The sequence below is a fragment of the Pseudoliparis swirei genome, chromosome 5, assembly GCF_029220125.1.
Source record: "Pseudoliparis swirei isolate HS2019 ecotype Mariana Trench chromosome 5, NWPU_hadal_v1, whole genome shotgun sequence".
NCBI classification, from domain to species: domain Eukaryota; kingdom Metazoa; phylum Chordata; class Actinopteri; order Perciformes; family Liparidae; genus Pseudoliparis; species Pseudoliparis swirei.
This window is the reverse complement of record NC_079392.1, coordinates 22,036,552-22,047,340: the sequence shown is the minus strand read 5'-3', so window position 1 is coordinate 22,047,340 and position 10,789 is coordinate 22,036,552. Positions and strand designations below refer to the sequence as shown.

General features: G+C 40.3%; 2 protein-coding genes across 2 annotated transcripts; both read left to right on the top strand.

Moving 5' to 3' along the window:
• Positions 1-2,035: 2,035 nt before the first annotated feature.
• On the top strand, positions 2,036-4,102 carry ptgfr (prostaglandin F receptor (FP)). The gene is made up of 2 exons (XM_056413942.1): positions 2,036-2,836; positions 3,794-4,102. Exons 1-2 carry the CDS (start codon positions 2,036-2,038, stop codon positions 4,100-4,102), a joined length of 1,110 nt encoding a protein of 369 aa, XP_056269917.1.
• A 1,945-nt stretch (positions 4,103-6,047) lies between these two features.
• Positions 6,048-10,622, top strand: btf3l4 (basic transcription factor 3-like 4). The gene is made up of 6 exons (XM_056414353.1): positions 6,048-6,132; positions 6,618-6,679; positions 7,942-8,055; positions 8,246-8,447; positions 9,968-10,027; positions 10,253-10,622. The coding sequence occupies exons 2-6, from the start codon at positions 6,626-6,628 to the stop codon at positions 10,297-10,299; spliced, it is 477 nt and encodes a 158-aa protein (XP_056270328.1). The 5' UTR covers positions 6,048-6,132; positions 6,618-6,625; the 3' UTR covers positions 10,300-10,622.
• The last annotated feature ends 167 nt before the right edge of the window (positions 10,623-10,789 follow it).

Below are 10,789 nucleotides of genomic sequence, written 5' to 3'. Positions count from 1 at the left end.
TCCACTGCTCTGTCTGGTTGAGTCTCCTCTGTTGTTGGGGCTTATGATTTTCCCTCATGAACCTATATGTATTAGTCCATCCAGATGTACATGAACTCCTCTATAAAACGTCTTCAATTGTCAGCTCTCAGGAAAGTTGATATATGCTGCTGTGTCAGACGCAGTGAGGAACTGAAATAATCTCAGAGGGTCTTTTGTTGGGCCCCTGTGACCCTTTCTTCTTTTTGGAGCACTTTTCTTTCCATTTTGGTGCTTTTGATTCATCATATTTTGTTCTGCTGCTTCAGTTTGTGTCTATGTCTGCTTTCTTACCCATGACCCCTTGCAAAAGCCTTATAACAGGACATAAAGTAACAATTAAATTAAAACAGGAAGAGGAAATGTGTTACACAAAGTCATTTGCCTAAGTTATCCAAATTATTCTATTTTTTATATTCTGTAGACAGACGTGCTGGAAATCTGATACTCAGTATAAATAGTTTCTGTAACTGATCTTCAAAGATCAACATCCACATCTCAGTTTCCATTGAGAGCTCTTCCTTCATCATTCAGAAATCAGGAAAAATAGAACAACACATTTTGAAAAAAATAATACAAATATTTACAAATGGATGGAAAAAACAGCGTCTGTCGTCAAACAGCATGATTGTCCCTATCTTTGAGCACTCTAGTTGGATCTAATGGCTGGTTGTATATTATGTCATCAGAAAAGCAAAAGGTGTGAGTAACAGGTTGTTTACATGCAACCACAGCAGCACTCTGTTCAGTCCAAGCCAAAGACATTTTGTCCTGCACTAAAGTCTCAGATTGAGATTTCCTAATATAACATTATATAACATTGCAATGTTAGATCCTCAGAACTGAACACCGTAACTATTTTGGCTTGTTTTATTATATATTTTATGTAAATATTTTTATTTAAAAAAAAGGTGATACAACACATGCATGCATGGATGAAATTGATGAACATTTATTAAATTAATAAACCTTAGGTTAACATACAAGCAAAGTGATAATACATGTCTTTTCTTATTCTTTTCTTTCTTATTCTTTTTTTTAAGGTATAAAGGATATATCATTTTTGGAAAAAGAAAACACCTGTCAATCTTTTTTTTGTCAAAGAATAAAGCACCTATAAGACGTCAGTAACCAGTGACTCATGCAGACGCAGAAAGTTGTTGTTGAGATGTGAACTCATGGAGAACCTCCCCAAAAAATTCAATTAAAAGCAGAAATTGATACAATGTCCACAGATCAACGCAAAAATACAGAAATGTTGCAGCACTCAGGAAAATAGGGACTTTATGATCCATTTCCTACAAGCACGTATACTTCTAAATGTCATGCGTAATTATACTAATTAATTGCGTATTTTGCCAACCGTTTATTTAGTTGTTTCTATGCCTATGTTTCTTTGAGAAAACAAAACTGTACACAGTTCTTTTGTGTGTTTTTTGTGGAGTTTTTTTTCTTTTTTCTTTTTTTTTGCTGGATGCGACTGATGTGTGCAGCCGCCGCGGTGGGTTTGAGGTTGAAGTGGCACCTCGCAGACTGAAGCGCGTCCGCCTCCTCTGACTTCCAGCGGAGTGCTGACAGAACAAGTTGCGCGGACCGCAGCCTCCACGGGAGGATCGAGGAGAGCCGCTTCACACCGATGGCATTTCCAGCCGGGCTGATCACACAGTGACGGCGGAGTGAGAGAAGACCACACCGGAGGTAAGAAATTAACGATTTTAATCAGGATAATGAATAAAAAGTTATTATCTTCTAAAGATGTGGGACATTTTTCATATTAAGATTTGTATTCCAGGACTTTCACTGTCCCTATAGTCACACCTAAAAATGCACTTGAGCTGTACAGCTGTTACAGAGTCAGAGAAACTATCCGTTATGGTTGAATAGATTTCTCACCAAACTAAATATACACATTTATTTGTTCAGCAACTGAAGTTTAATTCCCAAAAATGTTGGTAAAAATAAATAAATCGTATGTCCATTCCACTATTTATCCTCTGCTTCAGATTTCATGTCCACCATGTCAGCCAATGGGAGCTCAGAAGCAGGTTGCAGGTCAGAGGTCAGACCGAGCAACAACAGCTGCAACGGCAGCCAGAAGGAGCCGTCCATCACCGCCTCCGCCGTCTCCATGACCGTGGGCATCTTCTCCAACAGCCTGGCGCTCTTCATCCTCGTCAAATCCTACAACCGCATCCGCATCAAGTCCAAGGCGTCCTTCCTGCTGTTCGCCAGCAGCCTGGTGGTCACCGACCTGCTGGGTCACCTCATCAACGGCTCCCTGGTGATCTTCGTCTACAGCTTCCACAAGAAGTGGGAGACGTTTGACCCCCACCGCATCGTGTGCGGCGTCTTCGGGGCGTGCATGGTGTTCTTCGGCCTGAGCCCCTTGTTCCTGGGAAGCGCCATGGCGGTGGAGCGCTGCATCGGAGTCACCAGGCCCATCTTCCACTCCACGGCGTTGGCGTCCTACCACATGAAGCGGCTGCTGGGACTCACCTGGCTGCTCGCCGCCCTGGTGGCCGTGCTGCCCGTGCTGCTGTGGAGGCCCTACGAGGTTCAGAGCTCCAGGAGCTGGTGCTTCTTCCATATGGAGGGACCGAAAGACTGGCTGGATGTGCTCCTCCCACTGCTCTTCTCGATGCTGGGGCTGATGGCCCTCCTGCTCTCCATCGTGTGCAATGCGATGACAAGCTGCGCTCTCCTGCGCTCCAGACTGCGGCGCAAGCATCACTGTAGAGGCACGTCCTACCACATAGAGATGATCTGTCAGCTGCTGGGTATCATGTTGGTGTCCTGCGTGTGCTGGGGTCCCTTACTGGTAAGAATGGGGCGTGTCGCACGAGAACGAGTTGAAACTGTTATTAATCCGGACTATTATTCTGATTCATCACAATTAATCTATTAGATTGATTGACATTCTCACATCACGTTTCTGATGTTAAAAGCGCGTCTTAGTCGGCGTAACTCCAAAGTGACTGTCAGAGGCAGTGAAATGGGGTTTTAAAATGAGAAAGTAAACCTTTATAATCTGTGATGTGTGATGAGAAGACGGATCCAGAAAGGACGTTTTTTTTCAGGCTCGTCAGTCTGTCCGCCCAGCTCGTTATCTGGCGCTGAGGCTGAAGCTCTCAGAGAATCGTTCGTGACATTCAAATGATTTAATTGTCCTTTTAAAATATCCCCTTTGTCTCGTAGAAAATGACATGAATTCTAATCCCCGCTCTACAAACTTGTTCTCTGCCTACTTGTTGTTGTGCTGCTGCACTGTGTTCGACACCATGAGATCAGAACATGCCACGCTCCTCTTCCACTGCAGTTACAGAGACACATTTATCACACGTCTAATGGGATCTGTATCTGGCAATATGGCACAAGAAGTGCGCTGACATTTCATTTGGGTTATTGAAAAAAACATGTTATTCTCACAGTAACAGTGGACCAAAGCAAATAACCAAATCGTTTTTATTTAGTTACTATTTGTTAGAATCAGAGTGTGTATTGACTCATTGGTGGAAGATGAGTTTAAAAAAAACATATTTACTGCGTGACAGGCTCTCTTGTGTATCACTGAATAAGTGAATATCAATTATAAAATAGTAAAGCATTATGGCACTCGAGAGAGATGTTTTAGTGAAATATTATGAATATAGTTCTTCAACAAAGTAGTAGAGAGTTATATTATATAAGTTGATTGTTTATTCGTCGAGTTATTATGCAGCTATTCAAATATTTTTTTGGTTGGTCCCTCTTCATTATTCCATGGCCACTCCACCAGATCCGTGTCATCGTGCTGAGCACCAGAGCCAAAGAGGAGCCGGCGACCTTCAATCTCCTGATGGTGGTGCGTATGGCCACGTGGAACCAGATCCTGGACCCCTGGGTCTACATCCTGCTGAGGAAGGCGGTTCTGAGGAAAATGTTCACGTTGCTCCACGGCTGCTGCGGCCCAAAGTCTTACTTCCTGCAGCGCTGGCAGCGCAGCGTGCTCCGCAGCTCCTTGGAGACCAGCAACTCGGGCTTTGGTCCGACTGACTGCCGGCTCCTCGGTAAATTACCGGACACTGCGATCAAGGCCATCGCCTGAGCCCTGGTCCCATGTTGTGGTATGACGTCACCATGGGAGCGAAACAGGAAGAAGCTGTGAAGATGTGCAGAACTGTGTTGGGGGAGACGGACAATCAAAGTTACTGCACACAAACGATAGCATTCGTTGTCATGCTCTCATGGTCTCCGTGATCTGGTAGTTGTTTGCTCTGTTGTTTAATGTGGGGTCAACTTTCCGCTCTTAAAGTGGCATTCCTTGAGATGTCAGTGCTGGATGAGTTACAATGTGTTTGAGTGAAAACAATGGAGTTGTGCTCAGAGTTTAGCCGTTTTGTGTTTTGTTTTTTTGGTGCATGCATGGGCTTTGAATTTTAAGAATTGTGTGCATATTTTGAGAGCATATGGAGAAAAACTGTATTACAATGATATATGTTTCAATACTTTCAAGAGTGGGCCATATAAGCCACCATTGTGTTACCTCCTTCAGTGATAGTGACTTAACAAATATTCATTTAAATGAGTGGATTTCCATTTGAACTTTCACCTCTGTTTTACATGTCGGCGACTCTGAACAAATTCAGTTTAAAACGTTAACAATGCTCATAAAATATTGCAGTCGGGTTGGTTCAGTCATGGGACTCTTTGCTCTTAATGCTGAGGAGATTTTCATTTGGCAGCTCCAGCTCGTGCCCTTGGACTCATCTAAGGATTTGTACTAAGCGTTTGATTCTCGTTGTCTTTATTTTGTTACCGCTGTTGCAGTATCCACATGCTGATGTACGATTACGATCTAATCAATCAGCTTCTGGACAATGTGAGATCTCAACATTTCTCTGGATTATAATGTGAACACATGTAGAGTGTAGAACACACATGTCTGCAGCAGAATGTACAACTAACTGAACTCATGACCGATTTTGATCCAGTCTACAGAAGGACTTAATAACATACACTTTTAATAAATTGTAGCATCTATTCGATAGAGCAGGGCCCGTCGGTGAGTGTTCTGCTTGTGCGTGTACTGTGTAGCTGCATATTCTCTCTCTCTCTCTCTCTCTAAAGCTTTTTATTTCATGGGCTGAAATGTGTAATAAAGGTGAAAATGGAAAAACAAAGCAAAGTGTTTTGTTGTGATGGGTGAAGGTCAGGGTAATTTGTGTCGGGAGGGATTGCATTGTCCAGATTGTGCCACTAAGATCATTATCGACATTTTCAGAGTTAATTATTATAAATGATAACCATTAAAGTCTGTTGAATTATATTCCTTATAATGTCATCATGTCATGAGGAGGACATATTATCTGATTAGTTAATTTTCCAGCTGTTATGTCTTGACACAGTTCTTGCTAATTACAGTTTCTGTTTCTCTGGGAGTTTTTTGTAATTTGATTTCACTTGCAGATGGCACACTGCTCACACATCTTTGAGAGCCATTCTTTACAGTAATTACAGTACAATTATCACGAAATTGAATATTACAATGAATATTGCAGCAGAGAATAGAACACATATAGTGTGAGGTGAATTATAATAGGCAGACACACAAATGGAAAACAAATAGTCAGAAATAATAACACACATTATATTTAAAGGATTCAACGTTCAAAACCACTTTAATATTTCATAATAAAAAGAAGAATCATCTGATTTGTTTTCTCTTTTATTTATTTTGTTGAAGGCATCCATTAAATGCATATATTAAAAACAATGTTTTAAACAAACAAGATTGTTGATTATAAGAAACAACTGAACAATCAATTATTAATTCAGATGATAGTCTTCTTTGTTTCTATGAACTTTTCCATATGTATGTACCTTAATGAAATATTGTAATTATTAATGGTTTGTGAAAAGGCAAAGTTTGACGTGTTCAGACATCTTTCATGTCTCAGCGTTTGCTAATGTGATACATAAACTGTCCTGTAGGTGGCAGCACGACGCTCAGATCTTTCGAACTGGTCGGAAACACAGAAGATGAAGAAGAAGAAAAAACCGTCTGTTGTGTGACGTAATCTCTTCCTCATAGCCTCCATCTTTCGCCACCGCATGCCTGTGTGGATATTTGACCAGGTTTGGGATCATACGTGTTGATTTGTGTGTACCGCGCGGTGCTCGCGCAGCGCGTGCTTGTTGGTGTGTGGCCGGACCGGAGCTGTCGGACCGAGCCGAGCCGTGACACGCTGTGATCAGTCTGGAGGCCCCGTGTTGTGTTTTCATGTCTGCAGCTGCGAACCAAACACACACACGCACACACACACACTCACACGTGCACGCGCACATTCACATGCACACGCACACACATTTACACTGGGCATACTGACAACTTGGAGCCGCTATCTTGGAGTTATTATTGCGATAGCGTGCTATCATTGTCACGTCTCTTTAAATGTTTGTTTTTTAAAATATATATAATATAATTTTGTTGCACTGTATTCTTTAGGAACTGGACTCTTTATGATTAGCTCGTGTTGCAGCTAGCATGCAAGTTGTTCAGCTGCTTACACATGACATGTGTTTGTTTTCAACATTATCATCAATTTATTTTATTGCTGTAGGTGAGAACATGAATCAGGAAAAACTGGCAAAACTTCAAGCCCAGGTCCGGATAGGGGGAAAGGTGAGATGACAACCAGGAAGTGGTGTATTGTTTTGATTGGGGAGGTGTAAGGTCTGAGTTTTTTTCGATTTTTAAAATAAATTAGGCCATAAGCAAAACTTATAATAAACAGTGGTGTATGTATTCTGCTTTAGTTGCTCTTATTTAAACATCTGTATTCTAGCTTTTATTCAAATGAATTGCTGAATTTGGTATTTACTAAGAGATGAAGTGATAATAAACTATGTGCAGCGCTTATTACTATGTTATGGTCGCATTATGATGCATTTCTTTAGTGTCCCTAGATCCCTCCTTCCAGATGATTACAGCAAACTCGTATCAATTAAAATAATATATTTGACAAGAAATTATGGAGTTACATTGAGAGTACCACAATAAAAAACAGCTTTTGGAGGTAACAAACGATAGATGTTGGCAAAAAAAGAGATGTCAACTTGACCAATAAGTCATTATTAGCTTATTGACAATATATTGCTATCATCACACATGTGACAAGAAATTGTAAGACAATAGGGCCATAGTGAGACCATCACATTGTTTTTTCCAACAGAGACCATTTAACCCTTGTGTTGCCTTCGGGTCAATTTGACCCGATTCAATGTTTCACCCTCCTGTCGCCTTCGGGTCAATATGACCCGATTCAATGTTTAACCCTCCTGTTACCTTTATATTTACTAACATATTTTACCCTTGAGGTCAATATGACCCCAGCTATTAAAATCTCCAGAAAATTATTAGAATTAATATTGTTTTCCAAGTTTAAGTGTGAGGTACTTTATGTTTGTTTGTTGACTCCCGAAAGAACACCGACATTAAACATTGAATCGGGTCAAATTGACCCGAAGGCGACAGGAGGGTTAAATATTGAATCGGGTCAAAATGACCCGAAGGCAACACAAGGGTTAACAACATAAAAGGGATGTTAATCAAAACAATATATATTCATTTAAACATGTATATAGTATATGTTTGTATTTGTGTGCATATATATATTTATATAAAAGATCAGAGTTTTTAAACTCTTGCAAATGCGCATATAAAAAAAAAACAAGTTCCAACAGATATTGAACAGAATCACGCTACAACTTGTTTGAGTCATACACTTTGAATGAAGCGTTTTGTATGAAATACCATAGTTCAACAACCCACGGCTCTGTGGCCCCGACTGCCTCTTCCTTTTCTTCTGATGATGTCATTCCTCTAAATCATAGCTAGCTTCATGTGGCGGTGATTTAGGAGTCTCGTGTCTCCTCTGGTTTTAGGGATCTGCACGCAGGAAGAAGAAGGTGGTCCACAGAACGGCGACAGCTGATGACAAGAAGCTTCAGAGTTCACTCAAGAAGTTGGCTGTCAACAATATCGCTGGAATTGAGGAGGTAAATGTTCCCAGATCTTCTTTTATAAGGAATCTGAACAGGATCTTACATTCAGGGGATGCGTTCATGACCACGCAGACCAGCCTGCTTTATTATTGCCATACGTCTACTCGGCATTGAGCCTCTTCTGAGATCATGACACCGCAGCATTTCACCGTTCTTAAAAACGGATTGGTCTTTGTCTTCGGAGGTGAACATGATCAAGGACGACGGGACTGTGATCCACTTCAACAACCCCAAAGTTCAGGCCTCTCTGTCCGCCAACACCTTCGCCATCACGGGCCACGCCGAGACCAAGCAGCTGACGGAGATGCTTCCCGGCATCCTCAGTCAGCTGGGAGCAGACAGCCTCAGCAGCCTGCGCAAACTGGCGGAGCAGTTCCCTCGGCAAGGTGGGTGTGCCCGCCGCTGACCTCTGACCTCAGGCCTCTTACAGTCGCTGTAAAAAAACAACGCGTGGTTTAGTTAAAGAGTAGTCACTTCCTGTGTGAGTTGAGGCATCTGAAGCTGACGGCACAGTTGGATTTTGTTTATTTGTTATTTATACAAAACATAACAAGGCACATCAAAAGTACACAAAGGCGCTTGGAAATATAAAATAGAGATCTCAGTGGCATGGTTAGTTGTTGGGCATTATTGACTGTTTTTCAGCAGTAACTACAATTATTTATCATTTAATTCCTGGGAAAGTTCTTGCAACACCTCCTTCGTGGTTTAGGATGTCATCCCCATTGTTGCTTGGCATAATAAAGCTCTGAAGCAATTTAAATATAGAAATAATCTAATGCAAGTCAAGATTTAAAAAATGTGTGTGATGGAGAGGAGCATGTGATACTGTGGAAAGGCTAAGGACTCGTTTAAACATGTAGTGAGCAGTCAGTGGCCGACTGTTAGTTATTGTGTCACCTGTTCAGATATCATGGAAACCCTCCTTCCTTGCGCATTTGCTCCTCATGCTTTTACTTTTTTTTCTTTTTCCAGCTATAAGCTCATTCTTTCCCACTGAGGACAAATGTTTAAAAACGCTTCACATTTACATAGTTTCCTTTTTTTTTAAAGTGCAGAAATAATGTCCTAAAATAGAGCGCTGTAGGTTTGTATGCACATTTTACTCGCAGTAGGTGGTGTATTCGTTGGGGACAATTTTCAGCGGTGGGTTGATGTACATGTGCTGCTCGACTGAGTGTTTACAGCAGCATGATGGAGAATGTGGGATCAACTGAAAAGAAAGTTCCCGTGTTCATGATAATGAAGCAATATGGAAAGATGGCTCACTGACTTTTAATTGTTTTAAAACAATGGAGGTCTACAGGACTGTCTCAGAAAATTAGAATATTGTGATAAAGTTCTTTATTTTCAATCAACTGAAATATTGCAAGCCTTTTATTCTTTTAATGAAAACTCTAAAATCCTCATAAAATTTTAATATTTCCTCAGACCAAAAAAAAAATTTATAACAGCTGAGTGTTTGTCACTTGCAGGTGTTAATTAGACAATTCAAGTGATTTGTTTAATACCCTACTAGTATACTTTTCATGATATTCTAATATTTAGAGATATTTTCTCCATAATCAGCAAATAAAGGCTAGCAATATTTCAGTTGATGTGTAATGTATACAGAATGGAAGACATATGTTTTTTTAATTGCATTACAGAAAATAAAGAACTTCATCACAATATTCTAATTTTCTGAGACAATCCTGTATGTCACAGAGGAATAGGTTATAACAGCCTTTGTTGACATGGAAAATGTTTTAGTATAATAATTTTTTTTTAAATGTCTTCATTTGTTAACACGAGCAAAGAAGCAAAATATCATCAGGCATATTCTTAAAGAACATATTTTAGTCTTGGGACAATAGCCAAAGCGATAATGTGTTTAACTCGTTTCTATTTGTACATTTGATCTCAGCTCTCGACAGCAAGGCTCCAAAGGTTGAGGACATTGAGGAAGAGGATGACGATGTCCCAGGTATGAACCATTAGATGTGTAAACAATCTGATCGTTAAATTGATTTTGTGCGTCGACACACACATTTGAAAAAAATCTCCTAATTTCTGTCATTTATTTAAATAAAGAAGATCCACGTTGTATAGTATTGCCTCCTTGGACACATTAATTCCGCTGAGTGCATTCAATATCATTTAGTTTTCTTCAAACGGGTCGATGCACAATGTGTGTTCTATTGTTCTGCAGATCTGGTGGAGAACTTCGATGAAGCGTCAAAGGACGAGGCAAACTGACGCACGCGGAGTTCACCTGCGCCCAGGCGGGACTGCAATGAAGCAAGGAAACCTCCTCCGGTTTTTTAAAAGTCTAGTCCTCCAGACACATCAGACGCTTACACCAACCAGAGACTTTTCTATCTCACACTGGCCCAAGGATGTGCGAGTCAGACTTGGCTTGTGCACTTATAACAAAAACAAAATAAAAAAACACCCTATTCTGGTAAACCATCAAATCCCTTCGACCACACGCGTGTCAGTCGTGGTCAGGATGACAGTGGTCATTAAAGCTAGTCTTACGACTTTTTGTTTATCAAACAAAATAAAGGTGATTAACATTTTTTTGATGGCGCATGGTGGTCATTGGAGAGATTGTGTGAATTATTGGAACTGAAGATTTTGCAGAAATGTTTCACTCATAATATTAATTAATTAATATATATTTATTTATATATATAAATAATAAATACATTGTTTTGGATTTTATTATACATATATAGAGAGATAT